The following is a 16,382-nucleotide window of genomic DNA, read 5'->3' on the forward strand; positions in this document are numbered from 1 at the left end:
CGCGCGCTCCCGCCGCCCACGTGCCGCCCCCTCCCCCCATCCCCAGACCAATGGGGGACCGGGGCGTCAGCGCGGGAGGGAAGGGGGCGGGGCGCGCGGGGCCCGCCGGGAGACGGGGTGACGTCACCGCGGTGCGTTGGGAGCGGCGGGGCTGAGGTATGGGGCGGGAGCCCGGGGGCCACGACCGGGGGTCCGCTGCTAGGAGGGTCCAGGAGGTCCGGGGATCAGGAGATCCGGGGTCGGGCCTGCGGCCGGGGCTGGGCTGAGAGGGGCTGCTTGGTTCTTCTCGGGTGGGTGTCCTGGCCCCTGCGCTTCCTTCACCCTTCCTTCTGCCGAACCTGCTCCTCCTGTGCCTGCCCGGCACTCGCTCCCTGGGGGGAAACTCCTCCGATTTTGCGGAAGCCATGGGCCCTGGCATTGCCCGGGTTTGCCCAGCTCCTCTTCCTCTTGCTGATCCACTTTCTGCTGACAGCCCTCCTCCCAGTCAGCTGGCACAGCAGCCCTGGCAGGGGACCACCCTGGTCCTCTGGTTTTGGGGTGGGGTTTCAGGTGTTTTTGGTAGTATTCTGGTTTTTTTGGTTGTTTTTTTGTTTGGGTTTTTTTTTTTTTTTTTCCCCAGGCTGTGACATCTGACAGCTAGATGTGAAAGCTTGGCGGTGCTGATGGAGAGGTGCGATGGATGCCTGCGCTCTGACAGCCTGAGCGGTGCCTTGTCTCAGGCATCGCCCACGAGCCGGCCAGGCTGATCCCAGTGAGAGCCATGCGAGGCCACATCTCCTCAGGGACCGAGGCTCCTGGGCCATGTCTTGTCTGGACATAACAGCAGCAGCCCGAGCTGGGACCGGACAAAGCTGAAGCTGCCACAGCCGTCCAGGTGCACAAGCGCCAGGGCAGTGTTTGGCTGCGAGTCCCTCACTGCCCTCTAAGTACCTGCGGCCGCCTCCAGCCGCTGAGCTCTGCCACTCTCGTGCTGCCGAGCCCTGACCTTCCTGGCAGCAGGGGCAGCTCTCCTGATCACTCCTCAGGGCTGAGAGACGCTTTACTGGTGTCTGATCTCTGCAGTGAGGTAAGGAGCATTTTACTTTCAGCCTAAAGATATATTGTGTCCTAGTGACATTTTTGTATATACGTCTATTTACTTATTACAGGTGATTGCTAATCACCATTTGATTACCACTTAATTTCTGTTCAGTCATCAATTACTTAGAATTTGATCATAATTTAATCATTAACGAAATCCCTTTAGTTAAAACCTCAACAAAGACTGCTCTTAATTTTACTGGGACAGGAAGCTCTCCCTGCTGGCTGCACACCAGGAGATATGGCACCTTCAGGCTTCTGTGGAGCAGCAGAATCTTGCATGCTCTCCACACCATTAAGTCTGGGATTATTTCACTTTTCCTCTCCTTCCTGCAGCTTTTATGCTCTGGGTGGAGCATGGCTCTGTGGCAGGGTCACAATAACCTTGTGGGGAAAATACTGTATTGTTGTCACGAGTGGTGTTCTAACAGCCTTGCTGGAGAAGTGCCTGTGAACTGGCCATCCCTACAGTTGACATTGCATGGAGATAATTTGTCTGTAGGGTCTGAGGGACACCTTAAAGCAAGGCTGGTGTCTCCTGTTGCAGCTTTGTCTCACTTTGTGCCTGTGACACTGCTTTGGGAGAGCTGATTCCAGTTCTTCGGGTGTCCTGCTCAGATGTCGTGCCCGGAGGAGCTGGGTGCCCTGGCAGATGGGGATCTGCTTGACTTTCTCCTGAAGGATGATGCTCCCTGCCCTGAAATCCCAGGGGAGCAGAATGGTCTGCTGGAAGACTGGGGCCTGCCAATGCCTGAGGTGAGTTCTTTGTGGGAAATTGCTGCTGAACTGAGGTTTAGGAGGTTTGTCTCCCTGCTGACTAAAAGCTGTTCCTCTGCAGCTCCTGGACAAGGAGATGGATGACTTCATCAGCTCACTGCTGAGCCCTTTAGAAGATGAACCAGACAGGCTCAGTTATTTGCCTGCCAGCAATGACAGCAGCAATTCTGAGGATCAGCATCTGTCCCATTCCCTTGGTAGCAATATTGCCAGCCGAGACATTGTGCAGGTAGATCATAACTACTCCCTTCACCAGGACTGGCCTGCACTGGGAAGTGTGAAGTCTGACATGGCAGAAGGAGATGTTACCATTGAGCTAGGTGAGTGATGTATATGGACTCTTTCTGCCCTGGCTACAGGCAGGAAAGAGAAGAGCAGTCCCATATTGGTTTGTTTTGGTGGATGTCAGGCAGTAATGGAGAGAGCCGAGAGTAGAGCCTTTCTGCTGTTGTAAAATTGCTGTTTCATGCTACTCAAAGCTGGCTGGTCAGGTGCTGCCTCACTGAGGCCCAGCATTTGACTCATCTTTCCTTCCCCAGGGGCGTGGGTGGATTTGGAAGGCGCAAGCGAGGCACTGGGACAGAGCACTAGTTCCCTCATTGCTGTTGCTGTGGAAGATGAGTCCGAGCTTGTTCCTGGAGCCATTGTACAGGTACTGACTCCCATGCCTGTGGATCCCTGTCTTTGCTTCTGCTCACATCTCTCCTTCTCTTCTGACTTGGCTCATATGAGGGGTATCTCTGACGGAGAACATGACACTGCTTTGGGAGAGCTGATTCCAGTTCTTTGTGTTTGCTGCATGCCCTCTCTGACCCGGGGTGGACTCCGGAGTGAACTTCTGTATTTTGCATTCTCAGTAGGCTTATTTTTGCTCTTTGCTAGTCTGACTTCCCAGAGCTGGTTTTGACAGAGGAGGAGAAGCAGCTCCTGGAGAAAGAAGGTGTTACATTACCAACTTGTCTGCCACTGACCAAAGTGAGTCCTCACTAGAATCAAATAGACTTAGACCACTCAAATGTGTCAGGTAGTGTAGGGGTTTGAAACTACAGGACAGTACCTTGATGAGAATATTGTTGTCTAGGTGCTGTGTTCAGGGCAGTGTTCATCTGGGTTTGGTGTCCTTTTCCTCCTTTTGAGTCCAGAGTGTTGTCCATGTGCACAGAAGCTTCTGGCTGCTGTCAGTCTCCCTGCTCATGGGTTGCAGGAGACAGTTACACCACAAGTGCCTCCAGCTATTTTTTCCTGCTTGCCTCGTGGCTTGTGAGCTGTGTGCTTTTCATTTCCCTTAGGTGTGCCTTACTTCTGCTACATTATGGAAGCTGCTGGCTGCAACAGCAGGCCAGGGTTTGCCTTGCAGTTTATTCAGTGGTGTGGAAAGGACAGAGGATACAAGCAATTTGGCTGGGCACTGAGATGTGTGGGTGGTCTAAGAGGGTGGGATTGCTAACACCGTGGGATTGCTGTTAATGAGATGGTCCTTGCAGGCTGAGGAGCGAGTTCTTAGGAAAGTGCGTCGTAAGATTCGGAACAAGCAGGCAGCTCAGGATAGTCGTCGCCGGAGGAAGATCTATGTGGATGGCCTGGAAAACAGGTATGGTCACACAGCGGTGTAATACGACACTGATGTTCTTTTAGGAATCCTTGGCAAAATGATGATGGCACTAAATTGTAGTTTCAATCAGAATTTCATTTTCCTATCATGTTACAATTAGAACAGATAGCAGAGGATTTGTGATTATAATGGCATAGTTTTTCTAAAAGCAGAACAATGTAGTACAGTCTATAAGCAGTGTAATACAGGATTTATCAACTTACAATTTCTAATCACCTGCATTCCAACATATCTTAACTTAAAATTCCTAGTTACCCGGGCCCTCTGCAGATTGGATCAGATCTTAATAGATGGTTCTGTGTATTAATATAATGATCCTAACATAGATTCAAAAATGATACAAAGGATACAGGCCTCGGTCTCGGTCATGGGAGGAAGCAGGCAATGGTAGGTGTGTCCCTGAGCAGAGGGGTCCTGAACTGTCCAGCAGAAATTCTACTCCCAAGGTGCCCCTTAGGACTTTCTTATTGGTGGATTTTTGTGGACAGTGCACTCTGTGCCGTTGTGCTTCCCTGCTCTGTGGTAGGGCTGTCAGCAACACAGAGCTGGCTGTGCTCCTGCGACCTTCAGGGGTGGTAAGGGAAGAACCTGGTGCCCAGGGACTTTCAGGCTAGCATAGAGGAGAAGAAGAAATCTATTTGTTTTGGTACTTGCTGCGCAGGACCTTTGGGGCCTGATAACGAGGGGAAGGGAATGAATATATGACCTGGTGGGTAACAGAATGGCTGCTCCCTTCCTGTGTGGCCTCAGTTGTGCCGACCACATTACCAGGTCCAGGAACAGGGGGTGCTTGTCACAGGCTGCTGTGCTGTTTGGCTGCTGGGCTCATGCCACTCTGGGCAGAAAGTGAGGCTGGCCCTGTGGGGCAACAGCTCTCTGCAGAAGGTTCTGAACATCAGGGTAGAGCCTGCCTGGTGCTCTTGTCCTTGGAGATGTCCCAGAGCTCGCTCTGTTCAAGCCAGATAGCCAACCTGCAAGGTCAAATGTGTTTTGCAGGTCAGATTAGTTAGTAATGCTGCCTGATTTCTCAGATCTGAAGGGCTGGTGTGCCACTAGGAGTGAGCATCCATTAGGCTTAGTCAACAGCTTCTCTGCAGGACTGGCAGGGCTTCATCCCTCCCCGTATCTGGTATGAAGTGGTGTTCTCTAGGCTTTGCTGCAGGTGATATCAGGTGGACCCCAGGACCATTTTGTCTGCCCCAGCCACCCAGAGGTGGTGACTCTTGTGAAGTCTCCGCTTTTGACCAACAAAATCTCTCTCTTTTTCCCCCACACCTCTCATCCTTCCTGGGAAGGGTGGCAGCCTGCACAGCTGAAAACCATGAACTGGAGAAGAAGGTGCAGCAGTTGCAGAAGCAGAACATGTGAGTTTGTCTTACTGGGTTTGGCAGGAGATGGTGGTGGGCAAGGTTGTTCCTCTTCTCGGGACTGTGGCCTGTCCCTGGCTGCAAAGGGTGGAGGGAAGTGTGCAGCTCTAGGTCCAGCTGCTGTGCTAACCTGCGTTTCCTCCTCTCCTGCAGGTCACTGCTCAGGCAGTTGCAGAAACTTCAGGCCTTGGTGAGACGGTCCGCGCCCAAAACTACCAGAAGAAAAACCTGCACCATGGTAAGTGGCTTCAGCCCCAGTGTCTGTGGAGGTGTCTCTGCTGTCCTCACAAGTTTGGGAGAGAGGCATTTGTTGCATTTAGTGACGCCCCTCCATCTCCTTTGCTGAGATCTATGCTGTTCTTTCTGTTTCCAGATCGTGGTTCTCTCCTTCTGCCTTGTTCTGTCCCCCAGCATCCGCTCACCAGGGAGTGCAGAGCCACAGCGGGAGCTCAAGGGTGAGTGCCCAGCTTGCAGCTGAGGTGCCCGGGCTGGGGCTGAGGTGTGGCTCCAGGTGAATGGCTGCCCTTCAGAGCACAGCACCTTCCCCAGAGACAGCCTGAACTTGGGGGCACTTCGAGCTCAGCATCCCCTTGCCTGGGATGACCATGAAGTTTGGCTTGCTGTCTCGCCCCAGCTCTGGACTCTTTCTTAGTCCTGTTGCAGAGGCCTGCCTGGAAGCAGGGCCCTGGGCCAGGGGCGGTGCAAGGACAGGAGAGTTCCTGTCCCTCTTGGAGCACAAACCGTGCTTGTGCCTGGCAGCTGTGCAGCATCCTCTTGCTGCCTCCCCTGGGAAGAGGAAGTCCTGGTTAAACAGTTTGTCCTCTCTCCTGGGCTCTGTGGTGGCTCCATGCTCAGCACAGGAGGGTGGGAAGCTGGAAATGACAGTGTTGGCTCTACCTCTCTTACAGTGCTGTCACGGCAGATCCGCGAGTTTCCAAACCAGGGTGCACCTGATGTGCAGCATGACACTGAGCTAGAGGGCTTCAGCCCAGAGCCTGGGGACTCCTTGCTGTCAGGCAACCTCAGTCAGTCATGGGAAGAGGAGCAAAGTCCACTTAACTCCAGTCCCAGATCTTTCAACAGCAACTCATCCTCTGACCCTCCGGCAGCAGCAGGCTCGGAGCCAGGCCTGCACCAGAGTGACCCTTTGCCAGCAGCTGTGCTGGTGCCATGGAAATCCAAGGGTCAGGAGTGGGTGGAACACCCTGACAGAGTTCTTATCCAGCAGCACCATGCCAACGAGATGTGACCAATGCTGCGTCCTGCTCCTTGGGATGATACTGGGCATCCCTTGGGGCAGGGATGTAGCTGCACTAACAGATTATCTATCCAAGCAGTTTCTTCTGAATACTTTCCTGATTGCCACCAACTCAAAGGGTTTATCAGGGAGAAATCATTCTGACATGTTTTATTAGAATCCATCTGAAAAGGGACAGAAAATTCTGAGAACTTCACTATGGCTGCTGATGTGGCTTGCACATGGCTGCTGATGGCTTGTGGGGATGGGCTGTGGCAGGGAGGATGGAGGCAGGTGGACTGAGGTGCCAGTATGTGGTCTGACTGGATGCAGTTGGTGGTGGTGGCCACTGCCCTGCTTCTTCACTGCCCAGCTGGAGATGAACAGGTACTTCTTAGTCTGTGTTGTGGCCCCAAACATGTGTCCCATGTCACTGCCCCTTAATCGTGTAGTGCTGCCTGATTTCTACGAGTGAGGGAGCAAGTTGACCCTCAGTGCTCTCACAGGAGTAGTCCTGCCTTCTGCTGCGACAGACCCAGCATGTCGCCTGTTTCTGCTAGCTTTTGAGCCATGACCACAGCTCCCAGCCTGGCTAGAGAAGGTAATGTGGAGTCCTTCCTGAGCCGTGTGTGCTGTTTGCCTGCTGTAAGAGCTGAGTCTTTCATGTCCTGCAGACTTCTGGGCTTCAGGGAGCAGGTATGCTTTGAGCCAAACTGCTGAGGCAGCATGTTCATAGAGCAAACAGAGCTGCTTGCTCTTCTGAAGGCTTTCCTGGCTACAGGACAGTTTCAAAGCTGTGTCCTTTGTGTGCCGAAGCCTTGCTGTGCTGGCTGGTGATCCAGTCAATGGTTCTGGGCTGAACAGAAACACTTTCAGCTGGTGAGCAGTGTCTTTGCCAGAGTGCGGCTTAGCGGTACCTGTAGAGATCTGGTCCTACTGCAGGACATTCCGTAGAGTCATATAGAATGGTTTGGCTTGGAAGGGGCCTCTAAAGGTCATCTACTCCAGTTCCCCATGCAATGAGCAGGGATAGCTTCAATTTGGATCAGAACAATAATTAATAGCTTCCTCATTAATAGAGACTAAATAAATATTAATGGTGTGTGACCATGTCCACTCTGGTTGTTTTGGCAAGGTGCTGGGCTTCTGGGTGAAAGCTGTGGGCTGCACCTGGGGCAGGGAGCCTTGTGGGAGAAGCCCAGGGGAGGCTCAGGGGCTGTCCCTCTGATGCAGGGGAAGTCCACATGGCTTTGGATGTGCTGAGGGGCTTGTTGAGGCACAGCGTGGGTTTGCAGGGCTGGTGCTCTGCTCTCACCCTGCTTCAAGGGTGTGAAAGCACTCTTGGAGGAAAGTCTGTGTGGTGAGCGCTCAGCACCTACCACACAGACACAAGCCCCCAGCGCTGCGGAAGTGAGCAGCTTCCCCTGGAGGAAGCGTGAGGAGCCAGTGTCAGCCTCCACCACTGCTTTCGTAATGGGGAGCTGCACAATCGCAGGAAGTGGAGCAGAGCCAGGGTGCTGCAACAGCCACTGGGTGGGCCTTGCCTGCTGTGAGGTTGCTAAATTCAGGCTTGTCTCTGGGTCTGTTTGGGGTCACTTGGTCCACAGGAGGCACTGGCAAACCTTGAGGTCAGGCTGCAGCGCCCAGAGTAAGATTTGGAGGCATGGCAGCTCAGCAAGGCAGTGAGTGCAGGAAGCTTCACACTTGCATCCCACCCAGGGAGCAAAAACAAACAGGGTGTGAGACAACGTTGTGTCAGGAGGGGAAACAGCCGAGGAGAGGCTTGCCCAGGGCCTCTGCCTCAGGACAGATAGCAGCACGCTCCCAACATGGCTGTGTCATAACTGCCCTGCCAGGACTAAAAGCCCTTGAGCATCACCAGGGAACTACTGGAACTCTTAGCCCAGGAGGTGTGCATGGCATCAGGAATATCTCGGACCCCATCTACACTTTAGTTTAATGTTTTGTGGTTTGAGGCCAAGGTACATAATGTCTTGTTCCCACAATACTTTCAATTTTTGCAATTCAGGGTTGTGTGTGTAATGGCCTGTTCCCCCTTTAGTTTCATTTTTTGCAGTTCAAGGCCAGAGTGTAATGGCCTGTTCCGCCTTTAGTTTCATTTTTTTTGCAGTTCAAGAGTGTGTAGTGTCACAGATGCTACACAGTGTCCCTGACCCAGCACAAATTAATATCGAATGAGCCATGTGAAGTAATACAATGGTGGTGTTGCCAGCAAAGTTGGGAGCAGCCGCGTGAGCTGGTGTTTGCCTGGGTATGATGGGGTCAGTATTGCTTTGTAGCAGTCTGGCTTGCTTGGCCAGATGTCAGGAAGGGAGATAACGCTGGGAGAGCAGGCTGGGAGCCAGGAGCTGGGAGTCTTGGGGAGGGTTGCTCCATGGTCTCAGCTCGTAATGACCCAGGCCTGCTATTCTTCATTGCTTTCTGTGTTCCTGCGCCAGTCCCACAGCAAGCAGCTCTGAGCTGGGGAGAGGAACGAAGTTCAGCCTGGACCTCATGCCATGGGTTAAAGGGCAGCAATGGTAAAAGTGCTCATAATGAGTCCTTTGGCTGAGGACTTTATTGTATCAAGCAGAGGAGCAGGAGCCCCCTGATATTCCTGCCACCCTCCTTGTCCTCTTTGATGCAGTCCCTGTTCTTTTTCCTAGTGTGCTGCAGGGATCAGAGCATTGTCTGCATGAACACTGGTACTGCTTACATGCACACACAGCCCCACACTTTGCCTTAGGTCAGTGGTGTGGTCCCAGTTTGCATACCCACCTTGTTACCTCTATTAGCCCAAATCATCCTGTGTCTCCCTTGTGTACCAGCAAGTGCCTGTGTCAGCATTGTGGGACTACACTGGCAGACTGGAAGCATGAGCTTTTCAGGCAAAACATCCTGGACAGTCCTTGGCAAAGTCACAGATGGGTGTTGCCAGATGGAAACAGAATCTTTTTTACTTAGTGACTCCTCAAGTATCAGAGTTATCTTCTCCTGTTCATGATAGTGACGTATTGAAAATTGTGAAAGCATAAAATGAAATTTGCTTTCTTTTGCCAAGGAAGTTCTGGGCTCCAAAACACTTCCTGATCATGGCTTTAAAGGAATCAGGTTTGCCTGTTTTTTTTTTTTTAATTAATTAGGGTTTCTCAGAGAGACGGAAAATTCAGTCAGTAGCAGAAACAAGATATATCCACCTCCTCAAGGGAAATCTACATCCTGTGTCATCATCCATCCTATTTTTATCCACTAGCACCAGCTGCTGGGTAAACAGAAAAACTAACAGAAATCTGAAAAATGGTTTAAAAAGCAACTAGAAATACAGTGATGGAGCCACTGCCTCCTCCCAGCTCTCACAGCTGGCCACCTCAGCCCTGGGCCTGCTGAAGCCCCAAGGGTCGTGTTAGGACCACTTTGGCAAAGTGTCTAAGGCACAAGGCAGAGAGGTCATGCTGTGATGCCTAAAAAAGTCCAGCCAGTGCCAGATGCGCCCTTCCCCTATTCTCTTTCCCTGGCTGTGTCTGGACATCAGGGTCTTGGCTGGAAACACACCCCCATGCATTACTCGGGGGACACAGCCCTGCCGAAGGGGCGGGGTACTTGGGAGCTTTCCCCAGGCCTGGGATGGGAGGGCAGCTGGCAGCCGGCCACCGCTGCACATCCGCCGGGGCTGGGAACCGGAGGCTGACGGCTCTGCAAGAGTCATTTGCAACCGCCCCGTGCATTCGGGCACCCGAGAGCTTCCTCTGCTCCACTCACACGGGGAAGGGTCTGCTGTACTGGCCACGGCAGCACACTGGGGCTGTGCCTCATCCTTCTGCCTGACCATAGCCCGGTTTGTTCCCCATCTCTAGGGACATCTGGGAGTGACCCCGAGGGACATGGTACCCAGAGCACAACATCATCAGGTTTGCAGGCACAGTACTGCTGTGCGCTGCCAGGGAGGGGAGCTGGGACAGTCCCCATCCCCAGGGACCCTGCTGCCCTCAGCCTTGTTGTCTTTTTCAGTCCCAGTGCAGCATGAAACCTCCCTGTGGGAGGGTGGCTGCTGGGTGAAACAAACCCCAGAAACTTGAGGCAGGGCAGAAGACAGAGCCAAGCCCTGCATCCCCACAGAAACCCTTTATTTTGCATCTGGTGAACTTGCCTAAGAAAGCGTGAAGCTCTGGCCTGAGAACTGCTCAAGTGCAGCATGTTGGTGGAGGCAAAGTCTGCCTAGGGACTGCCTGCTGTCCTGAGCTTGCTGGATTTTCCCACTTGCTGTTATTTTATCCGTGTGAAGGTGCTGGTGCCAGTCCTGCAGAAAACACCAAATCAGATGGGGTCATGTGTGCTGTGGAGAGTAGAGGGGAAACCCAAGTGGAGCACTGTGTGGCTGACTTGGTTACTACAGCTACCCTCTGCCTGTAGCAGAGGCTGTGCCAGGTGCTGCCATCTTTTCCTCTTCTCTCCCTGCTGCGGAGAGCAGAAAGATGGTCCCGGGGAGGGCCCTGTGTGGCCAGACCCCATCCTGGGATCCCCCACCCTGAGGCATGTTAGCCCTTGCATATCACTGGTGACAAGCCCATTCCACCGTCACAGTCCTCCCACACTTCACCCTGTGGGATTTCTCCCTCCTCCAGCCTGAGTTGCAGGAGACCCTGACAGAGCAGTAGCTGGGACCCAGCACTCACCGGGTGGCTTTCCAGTCCTCTGCAGGATTGTTGGCTGCCTCTCGCAGGAGCCACAGGGCATGCAGGGTCTCCTCCCCGTTGGTGTCCACATAGCACTGGCCCAGGAAGACAGTTGTCCGGGCAGTCTCTGAGTCTGGAAGGGTTTAAGGTGATGTGAGTCAGGCAATGAGGCAAAAAGTCACCCCAAAGAGTCCTGCTGGCATCCCCACTGCAGGATGATGGCCTCCTGCTGCCTACCTCGGAGCCGCCAGTTCACAGTGAAGGAGAAGATGGGCTGTGGAACCAGCCCTGTGTCTTGCTGTGACCCCTCCAGTGGTGAGGTGAGGAGTTCTGAGTAGCCAGCGGCAGGTCCCGGCAGGTAAAAACCGGAGAATCTGTTGTCCTTGTCCAGGGTGGAGACAACCATCCGGCAGTTGGTGTCACTCCGCCACGACCCGGAGAGAAGGCACTGCAAGGACGGTGCTGTGGGTTAGAGTGACCAGGCAGGGAGGGGGGCATCCTGCTCCCACCCCTTCACCCTGGCACTGCCCAGAGATGTCTGCAGCAGTGGGGGGTGTGCCACAGACCTGATGTGCCCCCAGCATCACCCATCTCAGTGTGAGAATCATGCCTGAGCTCTGCATTCAGAGCATTCTGATTGCTCAGCCTCTGTCCTAGATGGTTTCATCCACCCACATGCTGAAGCAGTAGATCTACTGCTTTCTCTACACTCTAGGGGGGAAATCAGGAGCTCTCTAGGGTATGGCTCTGCTTTCCTCTGAATGATTCCCTGCAGCAAGAAGCATCCTTGCAGGAGCAGTCCCCTCCTCTCAACCTCGTCACAGCTTCCCTCAGCACTGCACAGTGCTGTTCCCACCAGTCTCAGCAGCCCAGCTCTGGCTCCCTGTTGAGCTATGATGCCCCAGCAGCAGACTTCGGGGTCTAGCAGGATGTCAGCACCACATCCCCACTGCCACCTGTCCCTGTACCTTCCTCTCCACATGGGCAACACACACTGCCAGGGCAAGGATGACGACCAGGGCAAAAACGCTTCTTCCCATGGCTCCAAGGCTGCTAAGAGAGGCTGCTAAGAGCTCCTGCCAGCCCTGCAGCCCGGCACCCTTTATAGGGCTGTAACTGGAGCCCCACCAGCACCAGGATGGCAGCTGTGAGATGAATGGCTTGATGTCAGGGTGCCCGGGACAGGCGAGGGAGGTGAGGAGGTCTGCATGACCTGGCCAGGGCTGAAGGAACGCAGGAATAAGCACGACTGTGCAGAGGGGCAGGGGCACAAGTTTTTTATAAGGCCCTATAGTAGCCTGGAAAGTATCAATACCTTCTTTGGGAGTCTGCCTCCTGTGCACGAAGGCTGGAAATTACTACCTATTTCAACATTTACCCCCTCCCTGCTTTGCTGGGGCCAGTGCCTGACCAGGGTGCTGCAGAACTGTATGGAAGGGAAAGCTTACTCATTTTAGAAGCAGTAACATTTCTCCAGCCTCTACTGGAGGTCAGCCGCTAATTTTGATGCTTTTGCTAACAGGTGCTGAGAGTTAGAGGAAGAAGTAATGGCAGCAGCATTACTGAGGTCCCAGTGAGTGAGTTTGCCAAACACACAGAGCATGATAACCAGCATTGTATTCTTCCTTGTATTTGCTCCTCTAAAGGACCTTTGATGTGCAAAACGCAGCATGCAATGTCCCTGCCTTCCTGAGCCTTTGCTGTGATGCCTGTAGCTGGCATATGGCTGTGGCAGCTGAAAATTCAGGTAGGATTCAGCTGAATCAACACCTGCTGTTTCCAAGATAGTGTTTGGGGCAGGGCATGGCAACAGGGCTGCAGTGTGCAGACTGGGACCAGGGGAGTGCCCCTTTGGGATGGCACCTCTTAGTGCCCACTGCTAGCTCTGGCACATCCTGGCACCTTGGGCTCAGCACATCTCTTGCTCATCTAGGTAGCCTCAAAAGCTGGGCCAAGTGGAAAACACCCTTCTCCTAACACATCCCTTCTCCTTTTAGTCTTTTTTCAGTCCCAAACTCATGACCTATCACAGGGACTCAGAGAAATTCCCCCTGGGGATTCTTTTACTGTTGTTCTGGATGCCACACTCTGTTCTTTTGGCCTGCTCCTGCCTTTCTGTGCTGTTTGGCAGGGACAAGCCACCTTGTTAGAGATCCCAGGGTGGTGGCAGGTATCCCTCCACTTCATGACACCATGCTGCAGCTTCACTAGAGCTGGGCCAGGCTTGATGGACCCTGTGGCCACGGTGCTGTCATCCCTGGGGCTGGAATATTTTTGTAGCTCTTCCACAAAAGGTTTCCTCTTCAGCTATGGACCTGCCAAAAGCTTTGTGTCAAAAGAGCTGGCTGTTTGGCAGGTGTCCGCAGAGGCAAATAGAGAGGCACTGCCAAAACACACTGATAGAGAAGGGGAAAATCCCTGAGTGTAACCCAGGTAGACGGGATGGGATGGGAGCTTTCACTTGTGAACATTTTACTTGAGGTGCCATACAGGACAGAGAAAGTGCTTAATCAACATTTAAAATCTACTGATAATGCTGCTTCCATTGCCCAATCCAACAGAGCATGGAGTCCCAGTACTGGAAAGGGAATGGATATGAGGGCACTGCAAGGAAGTGAGTTGAATCCAGGATGCTGCTGCTAGCTCTGTCACCATCAGGCAGGTGGGGAACGATGACACAGGATGGAAGTTTGGGTTTAGGTGAGATGGGAGATGAACCCGGGAGGTGGATGGTTGGGATCAGGGGGAGATGCAGAAGTCCCTGCGGAAGGGCGGTGGTGAGACCTCACCTCAGCAGGGTATCTCCAGGTAGAAAAGGTGTAGCAAGGACAGACTTTGAGAAAAGGCAACCACAGCTATGATTTTTAAATTTTATTCTCAGCTGGGAGGCAGGTTTTTCTTGCCTTGTTGAGGGATTAGGCTGCAGCCAGACCATCCCATCATGGGGCTGGTGAAGACACAACCTCACAGAGAGGAGACAAGCTTGGCAGGATCTTTTCTTTTGTGATGCGTTTGCGTGTGAAGACATTTCTGCCCACCCTGTGAGAAGTTGAGAGTTTCTGTGGGACAGCCCCCAGACACTGCCCACTCAGAGCTGCCAGTGCTCACAGCAGTGATGGGATGTCCCTAAATATCCCACAAGTTCCCTCCTCTGTGGAATTAGAGCCCCCCATATCCCCCCACTACCTCGTAGCTTTCCAGTCCTCCTCAAGGGACCCAGCAGCTTCACGCAGCAGCCACATGGTGCTCAGTGTCTCCTTTCCACCTGCATCCACAAAGCATTGCCCCACGAAGGCGGTGGTAGCATCTGGGGGGAAGCATTTATTGGGAGATCCATGGGGAAACTGGCTGCTTCCCCTGCCCCACTGTCCTCCCAGACACAGCAGTGCTCCTGCTCAACCCCCAAAACCAATGCTGCGAGGGACCTGCCCATCCCTGCGGCTCCCTTGGACTAGACAGGATTTGTAGCACCGCATCCCATTTGCACTCATGGGGTCTGGAGCCACCATGGTTGCCCCAAAGATGTTGGGTGAGGAAGGGCTCTCCTGTTCAAGCCCAGCACGGAGCCTTAGCACCATGCTGTGCAGGTGTTGCTTTGCTGCACCAAAGCATCACCCTGCCAAATTCCTGGCAAAAGAAAATTCCTGCTGGCTGCAGGGGCAGCTTCCATTGACACTGCTGTGCCATCCCCAGGTATGCCCAGACTTACTGGAGAACTTGTCCCAGCGCACAGTGAAGGCAAAGGTGGGCCAGCCCTCTTCTCCAAGCTGCTGCTGGGCACCCCTCAGTGGGGAGATCTGGGCACAGTCCCCAGAGAGGGTGACTCTTGTGAGGTATTGTCCCTGGAAGTCCCCGTTGTCCCTCAACGTGGAAATCTCCATCAGTGAGTCCTGGTCATTCCTCCACAGTCCGTTGAGCTGGCACTGAAGGATTACAGCCACATAGTCTCTGTCCCTGCATGCAGAGGGACCCCATCCCTGCTGCTGCCCCACACCAGGGGAGCCACAAGCCCTGCTGTGGGGGCATCTGCGGGGCATTGGCTACCCCTAATACCAGTTTGGGGAAAGGCTGTCCCAGGATGCTGCTGAGAGGATGGTGAAGCAAGGCCAGAATGTCCCAGCCCTGCAGCATGCTCAGTACACCCAGACACAGACCCAGATATCGGATGGGGGGGGGGGGGGGGCGGGGCGGGATACCCCATGCACGGTGCTTCCAGGCACAAACCCCAAGGGATGGAATGCCCTGTGCATGGTTCCCTTATGGGAGCAAATCTTGCTTGGGGTGGTACCAGGTGGCTGAGGGAGATCCAGGGGTACCTTGCCCTCTGCCTGGACTCGGTTCTTGCAAAGCTCTCCTGCTTGTCTAAGCCTAAAATGGCATTTAAAGGAGAACTCCTGTCTGCCCACACTGCATCCCAGGGCTATGTCTGCCACGCTCCCATTGTCACGCATTCCCGTACCTTCCTGCCTGCCGGAGCAACACTCTCAGCCAGCGCCACGGCGAGGACGAGGATGAAAGCGCCGCCCCCCATAGCTGCGAGGCTGTGAAATCCCCAGCCCAGCTCCCTCTCTGCCCTGTATCCCGAACTCCTTTATAGGGCTGTAACAGGAGCCACGACGGCTGGCATCAGGCGTGAGCGTCCTGATGTCAGCGTGCCCAGGCCAGGTGAGGTGAGGAGGTCTGCCTGACCGGGGCAGCGCAGGAGGAACGCGGGGATGAGCACGGCTGTGCAGGGAGGTGGGGGTGCGGGGATGATTTAACATTCCACGGCCCAAGAGGCTCCGTCAACCCCTTTCCTTGCTCAGTGCCGGAGCCCTGGGGGCGGGCGCGGCTTGACATTGTCCCACTGCCGCTGACCCAGTGCTGCCACCTAAACACGGGCTGCAGCAAGAGCAGTCCGGCCAGCTACGCTCTGCTGCGCTGACTGGTGATGTGTCTGCCCGCAGACGCCGGCTCAGCCCTGTCACCGTCCCCGCCGGCAGTTAAGTGTCTGCTGCTCTTTCTGTTCTCCGTCCCGGCTGTTTCCTTGGGTTTGGGACCTAAGGCTGTCACTGCAGCAGGAACTCTTGAATCAGTCATTCTTCCAGGTGCAGAAGGGCTTTCCTGGGAGATATGTAGATGTTAAAACTTGCTTGTTCCTGTGGGAGGGTATGTTCCGTGCATGGTGCTTCCCTAGACACCGTGGGAGGCGATGCCGTGTGCATGATACTTTGAGGCTGGGCAGGGCCCTGTCTGACCATTCCCAAGGAGTTCCCGGTGGTGCAAGTCTGTAATGGGGGTGCTCAGGCTGCCTGGCATTTGCACAGGGACACGGCACAGACACATCCTCTAAGATACCACTCTAACCAGGTGAACGTGTCACTGCCAATGCTGCAGGGGAAAATACAAGTGGCATCTGGCTGTATCCAGATCATGGGGTGCCTCGCTGGCCCCTGCCCAAGCACAAGGGATGAGATCTACTTTAAGAATCCTTCTCATCTTTCCTGGGCCTGAACACAAAGAAACACACTCTCCTCTTCCTCAGGGAGCAGGATCCTATGCTCAAATTGCACTTTGCTTTTAATTTAAAAAAATTTAGAGCTGTGTTAATTCCCATCCTGGGGACTTGCTGCAAAAGCTCTTAGGATCCTGATGCT

General features: G+C 53.9%; 3 protein-coding genes across 5 annotated transcripts; 1 reads left to right on the forward strand and 2 right to left on the reverse strand.

The window, feature by feature from the left end:
• The first annotated feature begins 107 nt into the window (after window positions 1-107).
• CREB3 (cAMP responsive element binding protein 3) lies at window positions 108-7,183 on the forward strand. 3 transcript variants are annotated; one of them, XM_040090754.2, is made up of 11 exons: window positions 108-156; window positions 620-1,066; window positions 1,628-1,836; window positions 1,919-2,177; window positions 2,397-2,509; window positions 2,740-2,832; window positions 3,342-3,448; window positions 4,765-4,833; window positions 4,990-5,074; window positions 5,210-5,291; window positions 5,745-7,183. In XM_040090754.2, exons 3-11 carry the CDS (start codon window positions 1,699-1,701, stop codon window positions 6,083-6,085), a joined length of 1,287 nt encoding a protein of 428 aa, XP_039946688.1. In that variant the 5' UTR covers window positions 108-156; window positions 620-1,066; window positions 1,628-1,698; the 3' UTR covers window positions 6,086-7,183. The 3 variants fall into 3 exon arrangements, with proteins under 3 accessions (XP_039946688.1, XP_039946689.1, XP_039946690.1); XM_040090755.2 differs by having other exon boundaries at window positions 1,699-1,836; XM_040090756.2 differs by lacking the exon at window positions 108-156 and adding an exon at window positions 268-290.
• A 2,965-nt stretch (window positions 7,184-10,148) lies between these two features.
• Window positions 10,149-11,802, reverse strand: LOC120765728 (avidin-like). Its single transcript, XM_040090889.2, has 4 exons — window positions 11,715-11,802; window positions 10,984-11,194; window positions 10,747-10,879; window positions 10,149-10,370 (listed from the first exon to the last, which is right to left on the reverse strand). Exons 1-4 carry the CDS (start codon window positions 11,784-11,786, stop codon window positions 10,337-10,339), a joined length of 450 nt encoding a protein of 149 aa, XP_039946823.1. The 5' UTR covers window positions 11,787-11,802; the 3' UTR covers window positions 10,149-10,336.
• A 1,883-nt stretch (window positions 11,803-13,685) lies between these two features.
• On the reverse strand, window positions 13,686-15,314 carry LOC120765669 (avidin-like). Its single transcript, XM_040090757.1, has 4 exons — window positions 15,206-15,314; window positions 14,456-14,669; window positions 13,933-14,053; window positions 13,686-13,785 (listed from the first exon to the last, which is right to left on the reverse strand). Exons 1-4 carry the CDS (start codon window positions 15,275-15,277, stop codon window positions 13,686-13,688), a joined length of 507 nt encoding a protein of 168 aa, XP_039946691.1. The 5' UTR covers window positions 15,278-15,314.
• Window positions 15,315-16,382: the final 1,068 nt, after the last annotated feature.

This window comes from Hirundo rustica, chromosome Z (genome assembly GCF_015227805.2).
Source record: "Hirundo rustica isolate bHirRus1 chromosome Z, bHirRus1.pri.v3, whole genome shotgun sequence".
Classification (NCBI taxonomy): Eukaryota; Metazoa; Chordata; class Aves; order Passeriformes; family Hirundinidae; genus Hirundo; species Hirundo rustica.